We start from the raw sequence: 15,029 nt of genomic DNA on the forward strand, positions 1-15,029 counted from the left end.
CTTTATCCCACGTGGACGTTTTCTTGGCCCTTTAATGGTCGGCGTTTTCCAAAGGCCACCAATCCATTTCAGGTTCGTTAGTTAGTGGCAGCCTTTCCTGCCAATCGGCCTTCAGAGGCAGAACCACCACCACCCAATAGTGCTGCGCTGGTGGGCGGGTCTAGCAGTTGCTGAGTGACAGAGCGCTCGGGCGCACCGCATTGGCTGGATCAAACCCAAGCGGGCCTATGATTGGCCGGCCTTACCAGAGGGTTACAATTCAAACGCGGGCGGGCGGGCCCGCAGCCCTGCAGTTGCAGTCCTGTTCTCCAAGTTCCTGTCTCCCTGCCAGCGCTGCTGGAATGGCCTCCCAAAACCGTGACCCAGCCGCCGCCAGCGTCGCCGCAGCACGTAAAGGAGCCGAGCCCAGCGGGGGCGCCGCCCGGGGCCCTGTGGGCAAGAGGTGAGTGAGGCGGAGGTAACGCTCGCCAGGCCTGATATGCCCTGGGCGTGTGGACCCAAAGCGAGGACTTCCGGGACCCCCTCCTCCTGGAGCCGATAGATACACGAAGGCGGGAGCACACGCCAGGGGCTCGAGGCCTGGGCCTTGGACCAAGGGCAGAGGCTTCTGGACCCCCACCTCCTGGAGCCGGTGGGTAGACAGGGGGACACGCCAGTAACTTCGGCCGCTTTTTGAGACTCCTTAGAGAAGACGGGAGGGTATGGACGCTGCCAGGATTCTCCCAGAAGACGCCAGTCATCCTGTAGGACCCGGAAATTAGGAAGGGTGAAGACTCACCAGGGTCCTCCTATGGGGTCGATGAGGGCACCCCAAGCTGAGTCAGACCTGGGACAAGGGGGAATCCTACCTGACAGTTGCTCGGGAGCAATTCCTAGCAACCATCTGGAAAAGCGACCCATCCAGACTTCCATTTCCAATTCTTTTTGCAGGCTACAGCAGGAGCTGATGACCCTCATGGTAAGTAACTAAGTGCTCTCAGATTCCAGTCAATTGGTCCAGTCTCCCATCTCCCATCCACTTATCAGTAGCTTCCTTCCTCTTCAGACTCCTTGCTAGACATAGAGATTAAAAGGTCCGTATAATTTACTCCAAGAAACCATTTATACTCCCACCTGCACCTTTTCTTACAGCATTCTCTATCCCAATTCTATCCCTCCACAATGAAGTTTTCCCTAGAACAGTTCACCAAAGTCCTTCCCTCTTCTGCCACTTGTCCCTACTTCCTGGCCCCAAGCTTTACCCTTTTACCCACCCTTCTTGGTATTTTTAGTCCTGTCTTATCTTGGAATTCTCCCTTCCTAGTTGTCCTTTGCTAATTAATCTCTAAATACTCACTTCAAAACTTTTGAACATATTTCAGAAATTGCGTATTTGAATTCCTAGCAACCAACAAGAATTTGGGTGTAGAATTGGCCTGTGCTTCCTGTACTTCCCCTCCCTCCTTAACCTGGTGATGAACCTGTTGGTTGGGTTTGATGGTTCAATTTGGGATCAGAGTGTGAGATCACAGGCAGGGGATCACCCACTGACCTTTGCTATGCCCTAAAGAATATGCTGCAAGTCACGAGTGCTGTGTTTCATCCCCAGATGTCTGGTGACAAAGGAATTTCTGCCTTCCCTGAATCAGACAACCTTTTCAAATGGGTAGGGACCATCCATGGAGCAGCTGGCACAGTAAGTATAGGGTTGGCGTGGGTGAGTATCACTTTGATGAGTTTGGGGGAAAGTAGGAGGTGAGATCCAAGTGCCAGGTCTGCTTGGGTATGTTAGCTGAGCAAGACAGTTCCCCTATGCCTGTTCCCAAGCTCTGTGCCTTGCGGCCTTGTTCTCCCTTCTGTGCAATGAAAGTGTAGGTTTAAAGCAGGCTGTCCAAGGGACTAGAATACAAAGAAGTAACAGAGCAAACACTGGCTAGCGTGAGGGCACAAGTCTCAAAAAGACAGCTTCCCATTACTGTTTAAGATAACTCAGATTGGGCACAGTGGCACATGCCCATAATCCCCACAACTTGAGAGGCTGAGGCAGGAGTTGGAGGCCAGCCTCAGAAACTTAGCAAGGTCCTATCTCAAAGTGTAAAAAACAATCATTTAAAAAGTGGGGGTGGAGCCTGGGGGTGTGGCTCAGTGGTAAAGCACCCCAGCTTAAATCCCCAGTGCAAACAAAAGATAACTCAGCAATCCAAATCTATGTCAAACTCTAATTTTTTTCATGTTGGCAACTAAGACATTAATGGGACTAAAGCACAGCCGTGGTAGCCCTCAGGGCACCAATTTACAACAGTTAGACAAGGATCACTGATGTCCCCACCATATAAGAGGAAAGCAGCAGAACCAGGGTAACACTTTGTCTACTGTCCAGTCCCAGACAGAGGCTCAAAGGTCTAACCCAGCAAGCCTCTCATGTGGGCTTGGGTGGGGTGTGAGGATCAGGACAGGGCGAGCTGCTTGCTTGCTGACTTCTTGCCCTTCTCCAAACACCAGGTATATGAAGACCTGAGGTATAAGCTGTCCTTGGAGTTCCCCAGTGGCTACCCTTACAATGCACCCACAGTGAAGTTCCTGACACCCTGCTACCACCCCAACGTGGACACCCAGGGTAACATCTGCCTGGACATCCTCAAGGACAAGTGGTCTGCCCTGTATGATGTCAGGACCATCCTGCTCTCCATCCAGAGCCTGCTAGGAGGTGACTTCTGAGACCACCCCTTTCTGTAAAACATAGAGGCCTGTCAGGATTCCTGTGGGTCAGCCTCTTCTACCCCCTTGACCATTCTCTCTCTACTCACAGAACCCAACATCGACAGCCCTTTGAACACGCATGCTGCTGAGCTCTGGAAGAACCCCACAGGTAGGTCCTTCTTGAATACGGGATGACCCCTCTCCAGCCTTCAGAAACTCCCTCAAAAGGATCTCGGTGGATTGGGCTGAGGGGAAAGGGTGTCAAACCACTTCTGTCTCAACCTTGGTGCTTCCTACATTCTCCAAAATGTGACAAATTAGCCACCTCCTTGTTCATGGAGCTTGAGGGGGCTTTGGTAAAATGTGTCACCTGGCACCCTCCCCATCTTACCAGAAGCAAGTCCATGCTGGAAAAACAGTCCCTCCCAAGATGCGCCTCAAGTTTGCGTTCCCAGGCAAGCTGCGCTCTTGCCCACCTTCGTGAGCTCTGCCTACCTTATTCACTCACCCAAGACCTGCCTGTTCTCTTCCAGCTTTTAAGAAGTACCTGCAAGAAACCTACTCAAAGCAGGTCTCCAGCCAAGAGCCCTGACCGGGGCTGTCCAGCCTCTCTCTGTGTTTATTTTTCCTTAGATAGTCTGTCCTTTTCTTGATTTCTGTATAGGACTCTGTATCTTGAGCTGTGGTATTATTTTTGTTTTGTTTCTGTCTTTTAAATTAAGTCTGGTTGAGCCCCTGCAATGTATATTAAATAAATACATTTTGGTTGGTTTTTGTAAAGTTGCTGCCTTGCAGTTACCCTTGGATTGGAGGTGCTGGGGCAGCAGAGGTGTGGCTTAAGAGAGGGACTCTTGCCTGTTACAGGGGTTGAAGCAGCTGAGACTGCAGGGCAACTTGTGACCTTAGTTATTTTATCAGTTTCTTCATCTTTAAAATGGGTGTTATACTAATGCCTATTTGGCTGGGGGTGTAGCTCAGTGGTAAAGTGCACGCTTAGCATGTACAAGGCCCTGGCTTCATTCCCCAGCACCAAAAATAAATAGTCATGAACGGCACCGGGCATATCAGTGAGCGTTGGAGTGGCCTTGGCTGTGTCGCAGGTGGGGCTGAACCAGGCCTCAGACTGAGTGTTCGCCTGAGCACGAGCTCACAGGAGGGGAGGGCCAGCCACCCACTTTGTGGCAGTGTTATGGCCCCGAAGAATAAAACTCAGGTTACCCTACAGCGAGCCTGGAGTATGGAGGGACAACCAGGGAAAGGCCCCGCTCTGTCAGAACCCTCAGGATTGAGCTCTGAACCTGCCTCTAGCCCCAGGTCCTCCCTGGAAAGCTCCAGCAGGGCACATTCACTTCCTGCTCCATCTCCACCAATGGCGCCTCCAGCTGTTCTACCCATTTACCCAGTTCTCCAACTGTTTAGGCTACCTTTCCTCTGGCCTGTGTCAGGATCTGGCCCTTGGGCCCCTGGAAGGAATGCCCCTATGCAGACCCTGCTTGGTCCCTGCAGGACCAGGCACTGAGAAGTGCAGCCTGGAGAGATGGGCCCTGCCATCACTGCCTGGGTCTCTACCTCAGCACCCAGCCTGGTCAGCTCTGCTAGCTGCGGGAGGAGGGGAGACCTGTCAGGAAGATTCTCTCCCACCTCTTTTACTCTTTTTGGCCCAGGCCCCTCTCTTTGCCCTGTGTCCCCCATCAAGTAGCCACAGGTGAGGAACTGAAGTTGTCCGGTCTGGGATAAGAACTTGAGTGTCCTCTATCTGTCTGAAGTGGTGCTCAGTTCTCTTATACATAGAGCCTTACTTCTCCATTCAACATGCATAGAAATCTAAGGATCTAGTTAAAATGCTAAGGGGCGGGGTTGCCTTTCTGCCTGTGATTCTTCCAGCAGCAGGGTACTCCCTGGAACTTGTTAGAAGAGCCAATTTGTAGTCCTAACAAGCTTTCCAGGTTCTGATGCTCTCAAGTTTGAAAGTCACCTGGTTAAGGATGCCTGAGAAAGCAGAGCTCAGAACCTGGCCCTAAATTGGTTCTAATTAAATGCTGAGGGGGTAATGCAGGCCTGTAATCCCAGCAACTCAGGAGGCTGAGGCAGGAGGACTGCAAGCTTAAGGCTAGCCTCGGCAGCTTAGGCAACTTAGTGAGGCCCTGTCTCAAAGAGGATTGGGGATACAGGTCAGTGGTTAAATACCCAGGGTTCAATCCACAGTACCTGCCCTGCAAAAACAAAACGGGGACATAGTTGTATCTGCCGTGGAGAAGCACCAAAATGGGGTCCTTGAGCACAGTGTTTGAACATCTGGACAGTCACCTGGTCTACTTTGTCAGTCCCTAGGACCTAACACTAAACTAGTTCAGAACCAATTGTGTCTTCTGGAATTAATCACCAAGAAAGAGCAAAATTTAGGGAAATTTCTAAAAGAAGAAGGAGTCAGTTTAAGCTGCTGGTGGAGACATACAATAGGAAGAAAATCAACAAAACCAAATACCTGAGTTGGAGATAGATAACTTCCAGTTGGTGGCTTGGCACACCAGTCCCATGAAACATGTCCCTATTTGCTTAGGTTTCTGACATTGGAATAAAAAGAACACTAAGCAGTGCCTGCCTATAATCTCAGAGACTTAGAAGGCTGAGGCAGGAGGATCACAAGTTCAAGGCCAGCCTCCGTGTATGTGGCTCAGTGGTAAAGCATTCCTGGGTTCAATCCTTAGCACAAAAAAAAAAAAAAAAAAAACTAGCACAGGAAATAGTAGATGGTATGATTATTGTTCCCATTTCTTAGATAGCAACCCCTTCAGGGGTATGGACAGAAGGGGAGCAATGCAGGCTGGTGAGGTAGCTGGATTCCAGGTCTCCAAGGATCTGGAAGGTCATAGGAAGCTAACAAGCCTGGGTTTGATCCCATTATTGCAAAAAAAAAAAAAAATTTTTAAAAAGGAAACCTTTGAGCATTATCTTGAGGAAAACAGGAAGCTAACAAAGCTGTGAACAGGGCAGAGGCTTGATGGGATTGGTGTTCAGAAAAAATCCTGATGGTGGGCTGGGAATGTGTAGCCCTGCTCTGCGGAAAAGAAAAAAAAATACTGCTGATCTGCTCTCTGGGGAGCAAATCACAGGAAAAAGCCAGGCAAGCAGTAGTAGCCTGAATTATGGTGCTGAGTGGGCTTGGAGGGGGCAGAGAAGGAGACAGAAAGTAGCAGGACTGGCCAGATGCAGTAGGGCATGTCTGTGACTCGAGGCTGAGGCAGAAGGATCCCAAGTTCAAGGCCATCCTCAGCAAATTAGCAAAGCCTTAAGCAACTTAGACTTTCTCAAAATAAAAAATAAAATTAAAAAGGGGGGCTTGGTATGTAGCTCAATGGTAAAGCACCCCTGGGTTCAATCCCCAACACCAAAAAAAGGAAGAAATAGAGCTAGTTCTTGAGAAGTGGAAAATGAGTGCCAGAATTCTTATCTTGGGCCCCATCCTCAGTATCAACCCTGAGATGGGGAACACAGGACAAGACGGAGGGCAGAGGGATTCATCCATTTAAGGCAGGACCTGTTTCAAATGCTTGGGTCATCCAGACAGACGGGATGGCGACGGTTCCACCTCATGGCAGCAGTGTAGCTGGGTTATTATCCGGGTGCCTGTGTATTTCACCTCCGTAGGACTTCCATTTCCTCAACAGCGTCTGCCTCTAGGCTTGTGGGTGAACACGACAAGGTCTACAAGGCAAGGGCACAGCCCACAGTAGCACTCGATAAATACTGATGATTACTAAACCCCAGCACCAATTTCTGGCTGAAAATACAAGCTGGGAAATATACGAACAGGACAAAAAACAAGGAATGAACAAGATAGGAATGGAGGAGGGCTGCAGCAAGAATACAGTGACAGTAGGGTTCAGTTTCAAGAATGATGGTGATGTTAATAGCTACCAAATATAATAGATATATAATTGCATATATTTAGGGAGGTTTCATTATTTCTGTGTTTCGGGACTGGGGATCGAATTCCGGAGAGCATTACCACTGAGCCACATTCCCAGTTTCTTGCTAAGTTGCCAAGGTTACCTGCAATCCTGCCTCTGTCTCCCTAGTCACTAGGATTATAGGTGAGTCGGGCTAGGATGTTTAAACAAGTACTGTGTGCCAGGCACTATTCTAAGCACTTTGCACAAGGACTCATTTTTAAAACCCTGTAAGATTAGCACTAATCACTATCCTCATTTACAGATGAGGAAACTGAAGCAGAATGGCTTAATTTGTCACAGGCAGTGAGGATTCAGACTCAGCCTGACTCTTAAGCTAAACTACCACTACACTTAATTAGCTATGGCTTGGCACCTGCTGTAACTGTTTACAAAGAGCTTTGGGAGCCATATCCTAGCCAGCCAGGGCAGGGATCAAGGAAAGAGATGGTATCGGGGCCAGGCTTGTGGTTGAAGAACTTATAAGAAGTGAGTCAGAACAGCATGTGCAAAGGCCCAGGGGCTTGAAAAGTGCACCCTAGGTGCATAGGAAGGAGCTGTGGGAGGGGTGCGTGGGAGAGGAAGGGAAGAAATCTGGAGCTGATTCTATAAGTAATGGAAAGCCTTGAAGGCGTTTTGGCGGGAGTAGCCAGGTCAGATTTCAGTTTCACTAGATCATGCTGTTGGCCTCTATGGAGTGCAGTGGAGGGGGCTGAAGGCAGGGAGCCCAGGCATAGATAGGGATCGGGGTGGAGATGATGAGCTCAATCTTCCGGGCGGTGTGTCTCCACTGTCCCCTACCACAAGACACCTAGGAAGCGCTTGGAAGAGCAAAGTCCTTCAAGCAGAAGTAATCCGCCTGGGGATGGATGGACGCCCCGACCCCCCTCAGCCCAATGGCCCAGAAGGAGGCAAGTAGGACACCCAAGACCCAAAGTTTCCCGAAAAGAAGGATGGTGGGGAACTGAAGGGATTTCACCCCTCCCCCTACCCGTCCCGGGCGCCTTCCCGGGCCGCGGGCTTCCCTGGACTCAGCCCCAAGTCCCTGCAGTCTCCCCTCCAACGCCAGGCGCAACCCCACCGCTCGCCCAGCGCCCGTCCGGGGCCTTCCTGCAGAACACGCCCAGCGCCGACCCGGCTCCCTCCCGCACGCACGGCGTCCCAGTCGGTCCTCCCCACTCGGTTCACGAGCTTTGCAATATTTGCTTTTATTCCTTGCAGACAGGGCCAGAAGGCGCCGTGCCTCCCTGGTGGGGCAGGGGGCCGGTGCGGGCGACGGCGCACTCCTTACTGCACGCCCTCCATCATCTTCAGGAACTCTGCGGGAAAGACAGCGAGGGGTCAGGGGCCCGCGGGTGGCGCCTGCTCGTTTTCTGCGCGTGGCTCGGCCGCCCTGGGACCTTGCCCCGCCCCCAGGCGCCGTGCGCCCCCGGCCCTCACCGTCGAAGTCGATGCGGCCGTCGTTGTTCTTGTCCCCGTCCTTCATCAAGGATTCGATCTCCTCGTCTGTCACGTGCTCCCCGGACGCCCTGAAAATCTCCGCCAGCTCCTCGGCATCGATGTAGCCATCCGCGTTCCTGCGGGTGAAGGGACGGGCGGGGCGCAGGCCCGTGACTTACCCTGGCCACGGCTGCCACGCGGGTCGCCGGGAAGCCGCGCCCGCCCCCGTCTGCTGGCCGGCGCACCTGTCGAAGATGCGGAAGCACTCGGCCAGCTCCTCCTCGCTCTTGCCTTTCGCGTCCTCCTTCATCTGGCGCACCATCATGACCAAGAACTCCTCGAAGTCGATGGTACCGCTGCCTGAGGGCGGCAGGCGGCTCAGCCCCAGCTCGGCCGCCGCGCCCTCCCACCGCCCCTGCCGCGGAGGGCCGCCCGCCTACCGTCCTCGTCCACCTCCTCGATGATGGCATCCAGCTCCTCTTTGGTGGGTGTCTGCCCCAGCATCCTCATGACGGTGCCCAGCTCCTTGACGCTGATGTCCCCACCACCATCAGCATCGAACATGTCAAAGGCGGCCTTGAACTCTGCCAGGGGAAGGAGAACGGGCGCAGAGGGGAGGCCGGCTGCGCTGTCAGCCCCGCACCCTCCCTCCGACCCTGCCCAGACGCCAAAACGTCCCCCGACACGCCTCCCCGCAGCGACCTGCGGCCGGCTGCCCGGCCCACTCACCAGCGATCATCTCCTCGCTGAGGTAGGACCGGGCCTCAGCCTGCTGGTCCGTCTGCAGAAGACAGAGGGAGTCAGAGGGCAGAAGGGACACTCCTGGAGCAGATTCCCACCTTAGCCCCATTCTCCTCGACCCCTGCTTTTTTAATTTTATTTTTTGTGGCGGGGGATCAGTACTGGGAATTGAACCCAGGGGCTTTCTACCGCTGAGCCACAACCCCAGCCCTTTTAATTTTTTTTTTATTTTGAGACATGCCCCCCCCCCCACCCCCGCAAATTGCTAAGACTGGCCTCAAAATTGCAATCCTCCTACCTCAGCCTCCTGAGTTGTTGGGATCCAGGCATGGGCCACTGAGCCCAGCCACTACTGCCATTTCTATAGGGAAGTGCCCTGAGAGCTCCTAAAGACAACTCCAAACTTGGCACACATTCTGTGCTGAGGACAAGAAAGAAAACACCACACCGAGGTCTTTTCACTTGGCCTTTGGAGGCCAGGTCAGGAATCCCCAGTGACCTTGGGCAAGTCACTTAGCATGCCCTCATCTCAAAGGACTTTTCTGGATGAGATGAAATGGCGGGAGGGCTTTGTAAGGTGTCAGCGCCACTCCAGCATGATCTTCCAGTCTTCCCTCTCCCCTAAGGATGCCTCATACTTTAATAGTTGCTCAATAAACATTTGTTCTCAAATAAATAATAATGCAACATAGTTATTGAGCACCTGCTAAGTGTCAGGCCATAGACCAACACTGACACCACCAAAAAGAAATGGGCATACAGTCTCTCCCCTCAGGGAATTTGCAGATGTGGAAATTTTAGGCTTCTTTCTTATACCTCAGTCATTGAAGTTAATGCCTCTCATTGCTGGGCAAAACGTGATGGGGTCTTGGTGTTCCTGGGACGGGGGCTTTGGACTGAGGCTGGTGGTGAAGAACCATTGAGGTATCCAAGGAGTTCTTTGGCCAGCTGGTCCTGCCCTCCTCCTCCTCCTCCCTGCCCCCACCTCTCCCTCCTCCTGTCCTGTGCCAGGAAGGCAGGCTATTTTTAGTTGATCTCAGCAACAGCAGCTGGCCTCTGGGGTCTAGTTACTCCTTGAAGTGAAGCAGGGAGGGGGATCTCAGAGGAAAATGACAACCCCAAGTCAAGACCCCTTTCTTGGAAGCTGGGGTCTCTCTAACTCTAGTCTGTCACCTTTTGCTTCTTCTGATCATCCTCAGGACTCTTGGAGCCCTGAGACACTGAGACCACCAAGAAGAGGTGGACACACTGTCTGTCCCCTCAGAGAACCTGCAGACATGGAGATTTCAAGCTTCCTTCCGACCACTCGGTCATTGGAGTAAATACCTCTCAGACACCCTAGCCAGCCCCAGGCTCTGCAGGTCTTCCATCTTCCAGAGGAGCCTTTCTTCTCTCGCTCAGGAGGGTTTGGCTGGGCTTCAAAAGCCCACCCCTGCCACTGGGTTGCTGGGTGACTCTGGCCCTCAGAGTCCAAATCTCTACTACGAAGGAGACAAGCTAAGACCCCCTGCTAGCTCTATGAATGCTGGAAGTCTCAGAAGGTGGGCAGGGAATCTAAGCCCTGGAACATCCCAGTCCTCCTCATCCATGAAAAGTCAGTGCCCCTCAGTGCACCCAGATCAGGCTGAAAGAGGCCCAGAGGTTTTCCAGCAAGCCAAGGAATGAAGTCCCTTGTCCTTACCATAGTTGCTGGTCACTGGGACTCCTCTGCTATGGGTCGCCTCCTCTCCACTCCACCACCCAAAGATGCTCTGACCCACCCCAGCCCCCAGGATTTGTAGGGGCACCCTCTCCTCCCACCTCCCTGCTCCCCAGGACTGGATATCCTGCCCAATCAGATCCTGGGGTCATCAAGCCCCACCCCTCCCAGATCCTAGCCCATTACCTAATTTAGCCAAGGTCCCTTGCAGAGAAATTTAAGCCTCTGAGCAGGTGGCAAGCCTTGACGTAGTCCTAGATTCTTATGAGGAGGGCCTGCCCTGCTTCACTACCTTAGAGAGCCCCCCTCCAGGAAGCACTCTTGCTCCAAGATGGGTAAGGATGGCCAGAACGGTGACAAGTGAGGCAGCATGGTGGCATGGGAAGAGCATATGGCTTGAAGTTCAAAATTCAAGATCCAGACCTGCCTCTGCAAGCTGTCTGACCTTGGGGAGGTGGTAATGACACTCTGAGCCTACTTTCCTCATGTTTCCCCCATAAAGAGACCATGGCAGCTGGGCACGGTGGCCCACACTTGTAATCCTAGTGACTCTGGAGGCTGAGGCAGGAGGATGGTGAGTTCAAAGGCAGCCTCAGGAACTTAGCAAGGCCCTAAGCAACTCAGCGAGAACCTGTCTCTAATTAAAAAATACAAAAAGGGCTGGGGATGTGTCTCAGTGGTTAAGTGCCCCTGGGTTCAATCCCTGGTACCAAAAAAAAAAAAAAAAAAAAAAAAAACATGGCAAATGGGACCCCAAGTATGTCTCCTACTTGTGCCAGGTCCATAGGGTTGGTGCTTTGCAAGTGGAAGATCCTGTCTTTGAACTGTGGTAAGTGGTAGGGGACAGAAGAGGGAAAGTGATGGCATCCAGGCTACCATTTACTGAACCTCTACCACACGACACACACTGTACTAAGCATTTAACAACATGGCCTCCTCCTATGAGTGGCAGCTATTTAAATCCCCATTTGACTGGAGGACTTTGTAAGTCATAGTGAATCATAAAGATCTACAGGAATGTCGACGCGTTTTCTTTCTTTTTTCTTCTTTCTTTGAGATGGAGTCTCTCTATGTTGGCCAGACTGGCCTAGAACTCGTGGGATAGAGTGATCCTCCTGCCTCAGCCTCCCCAGTAGCTAGGACATATCAGTGCACCTGACTTTTGGCAATTTTTATTGATCCTGACTGGGAAGAAGGTGGGGCAGTCCTCAGGGGACACATCCAGGAGGAGAAGTGTATGGAGGGCTCAAGGACAGGGGTGTGCTTTTGGAGGAGAAATAAGCATTGAAAACAGATTCTTCTCTCAAGCTACCTTTCTGCAGGGAAAGGGCATTTGAGATTCACTTTGGGGGAGTAGGAGAATCCTCTAAGTGGTAAAGGGACAGCTAGCCCCTTCCTAGAGCTCAGTGAAGAAAGCCGGAGGAGCTCAGATGGCCGCTGGAGAAGTGGGGGGAATCTAGTCCGAAGGAAGCCCACCCTGAGAATGCTCGGGTTCACGCTAGGCTGAGGGCTAGACAAGGCCCACGGACAGTGGCAGAGTCAACAGAGAGAGCACTGAGACAACTGAGAGATGGACAGTGGCAACTGGGCTGCTCCCTCTCCCTATATATAGACATTCCCAAGAAAGCTCAGCGGAGCCAGCCAGGCTAAACAAGGCCTCTCCCAACCAGGCAGGGGGCCAAGGAATGATACTCAGACATTCTAATTTGGACAATGAACACTGGAACCACTCATCCCTTTGGAACAGAAGGTATGGCACCCTCATCAATCACCAGTCATTTGTTCTTAGGCTTACTCAGGGAAATAGATAAGGACCTGACTCCTTAGTGTGACCAAGCAAGGTCCCACGGCCTCTCCAATCTTCCTCTTCTACTCCCTCACCTTGCAGGCTGCTCTGCTCTTGTCAGACCTAAATATGGACCCAAACACCACCCTTTATGAACAACCAGGCCTTTGCATATGATGCCAGAAACTCCCATCTTCCCTCTGTTCACCTACCTACTTCCTTGTCATCTTGCTCAGTTCTAACATCACTTCTACTGGGTGTGGTGGCTCATGTATATAATCCGAGCAACTCGGGAGGCTGAGGTAGGAGTATCACAAGTTCAAGGGCAGCTTGAACAACTTTAGCGAGACCCTGTCTCAAAATGAAAAATTTTAAAAAGGGTTGGGGCCTGGTGTAGTGGCACACACCTGTAATCCCAGTGGCTTGGGAGGCTGAGGCAGGAGGATCTCAAGTTTAAAGCCAGCCTCAGCAAAAGTGAGGCATTAAGCAACTCAGTGAGACCCTATCTCTAAATAAAATACAAAAAAGGGTTGGGGATGTCGCTCAGTGGTAAAGTGCCCCTGGGCTCAATCCCCAGTCCCCATGCCCCCCCCCCCCCCAAAAATCACTTCTTCCAGGATCCCTCTTTCCCCACACCCAGGCTAGAGGTCCAGGGTGGTCTCCAGTAGTTTCCCTTAATCATAGCGCTGAGCATGTCTTATGATCTATTTTAGTCAGCTTTTTTGTCGCTGTGACCAAAAGACCTGACGAGAACAACATGGAGGAGGAAAAGTTTATTTGGGGCTCACAATTTTAGAGGTCTTAGTGTACAGACGGCCAACTCCATTACTCTGGGTCCAAGAAAAGGTAGAACATCATGGTGGAAGGGTATGGCTGCAGGAGATGGGTCACTGGGGGTGTGCCTGTGTGAGCTTGTGTTTTGTCCCTGTGAGCAGGGCTTTCTCTGCTTCTTGGTGGCCATGTTCTGGGCTGCTTTCCTCCTTCACACTTTCTACCATGATGTTCCACCTCACCTCAGGCCCAGAGCAACAGAATCTGCCATCTACAGACTGAGATCTCTGAAACCCTGAGCACCAAATACACTCCTCCTCTAAAATTGTTCTTGTCGTCTTTGTTCTGTTTTGTTTTTTTGTATCAAGGCTTGAGCACAGGGTCACTTAACCACTGAGCCATATCCCCAGCCCTTTTTATTTTTTATTTTGAGATGACCTCGCTAAATTGCTAAAGCTGGCTTTGAACTTGCAATCCTCCTGCCTCAGCCTCTCATGTGTGCACCACAGTGCCTGGCTCTTGTCAGGTCTTTTGGTCACAGCAGCAAAAATGTTGACCAAAACAGGATCACAACCGATCCTGAGTTCCATGGGTCAGAGACCATTTCTCGTTCAACATCAAATCTCACCAAGCGTGGTGGTGCGCACCTGTAATCCCAGCTCAAGAGGTGGAGGCAGGAGATTGCAGGTTCAAAGTCAGCCTCAGCAATTTAGCAGAGCCCTAAGCAACTTAATAAGACCTGTCTCAAAATAAAAAATTAGGGGCTGGGGAGATAGCTCAGTCGGTAGAGTGCTTGCCTTGCAAACACAGGGCCCTGGGTTCGATCCCCAGCACCCCCCCCCCAAAAAAAATAATAATAAAAAAATTAAAAATTAAAAGGACTGGGGACGGGGAAGCTGAGGCAGTAGGATCATAACTTCAAGGCTAGCCTGGACAATTTATGGAGACCCTCTTTCCAAATAAAGTTTAAAAAAGAAAAAAAAAGGGATGGCATGTAGCTCAGTGGTAGAGGACTTACCTAGCAGAGGAAGGTCCTAGCTTCAATCTCCAGTACTGAGAAAAAAAAAAAAAAAAAAATTCAGCACCTGCACTGGGTACTCAGCAGGTGTTTAATACTGTATTCTGTATAAGACTAATTGAACCGTTGAACCATGAACCTGAACCCAACTATTATGTGTAACTATAATGTACCAATAAAAGTATTAACAAAAGAATAACTAAACTGAATGTCATTTGGTTCATTAGGAGAAACTTCCTAATCATCATGGCTGAACAATAACAGGAACGGGTGGCTTCAAGAGGTAATGTCACTGAGTATGTACAAGCAGGAGACAAATGACCATCTCTTAGGGAGGCTGAAGGGAAATACCATGCAGAATCTAAGTGGTGGAGACATCACCACCACTTAGATTCTGATCCTGTTCATACAATGAAGCATAAGCCCCTTCCCCTCACTAAGCCTTAGTCTATCCACCTGTAAAATGGAAGTGATAGAACAGATTCCTGAAGGACCCTCCTGCTCTGATACCCAGTGAGTTTATGAGCATCAGTTTTACACCCAGACTTGTGAGACATATATTAAGAACAAGTAAATATTCAGCCACAGTTGGTGAATGAGCGAGTGTTCAGTGAATAAATGAAGAGTGTCTTTTTTACCCCAACACCCTGCCTGTAAGCCAAACAAAGAGGAATTAAAGCTCTGAAACTATGGACTTGAACTTAAATTCCAGTTCCTTTATTTCCCAGAGGTGGAGTCTGGGAAGTAAATATGCCTTAGTTTTTTTCATCTTCAAAATGGACCATGATTATCCATCCCTCCTCCCCAGGATGATGGGAGGGTGAGATGAAAATATGCAAAGAACTGAGAACTGGATGAAGGACAGAGTGGAACTGAAAGATGAGACCCTTCTGCTCATATAGAGGCCAAGGAGGGTGGTTCTCATTCAAAAGTATTTTCCCCACC

At 50.9% G+C, this 15,029-nt stretch overlaps 2 protein-coding genes across 2 annotated transcripts; one reads left to right on the plus strand and one right to left on the minus strand.

Annotated features, from left to right (window-relative positions):
• The first annotated feature begins 245 nt into the window (after positions 1-245).
• UBE2C (ubiquitin conjugating enzyme E2 C) lies at positions 246-4,253 on the plus strand. Its single transcript, XM_079126550.1, has 6 exons — positions 246-442; positions 931-958; positions 1,589-1,675; positions 2,482-2,686; positions 2,789-2,848; positions 3,213-4,253. Exons 1-6 carry the CDS (start codon positions 342-344, stop codon positions 3,269-3,271), a joined length of 540 nt encoding a protein of 179 aa, XP_078982676.1. The 5' UTR covers positions 246-341; the 3' UTR covers positions 3,272-4,253.
• Positions 4,254-7,818: 3,565 nt separating this feature from the next.
• Positions 7,819-10,596, minus strand: TNNC2 (troponin C2, fast skeletal type). Its single transcript, XM_079126975.1, has 6 exons — positions 10,492-10,596; positions 8,799-8,850; positions 8,510-8,653; positions 8,315-8,429; positions 8,070-8,206; positions 7,819-7,948 (listed from the first exon to the last, which is right to left on the minus strand). Exons 1-6 carry the CDS (start codon positions 10,492-10,494, stop codon positions 7,917-7,919), a joined length of 483 nt encoding a protein of 160 aa, XP_078983101.1. The 5' UTR covers positions 10,495-10,596; the 3' UTR covers positions 7,819-7,916.
• Positions 10,597-15,029: the final 4,433 nt, after the last annotated feature.

The sequence above is a fragment of the Sciurus vulgaris genome (assembly GCF_902686455.1).
Source record: "Sciurus vulgaris genome assembly, chromosome: 2".
NCBI lineage: Eukaryota > Metazoa > Chordata > Mammalia > Rodentia > Sciuridae > Sciurus > Sciurus vulgaris.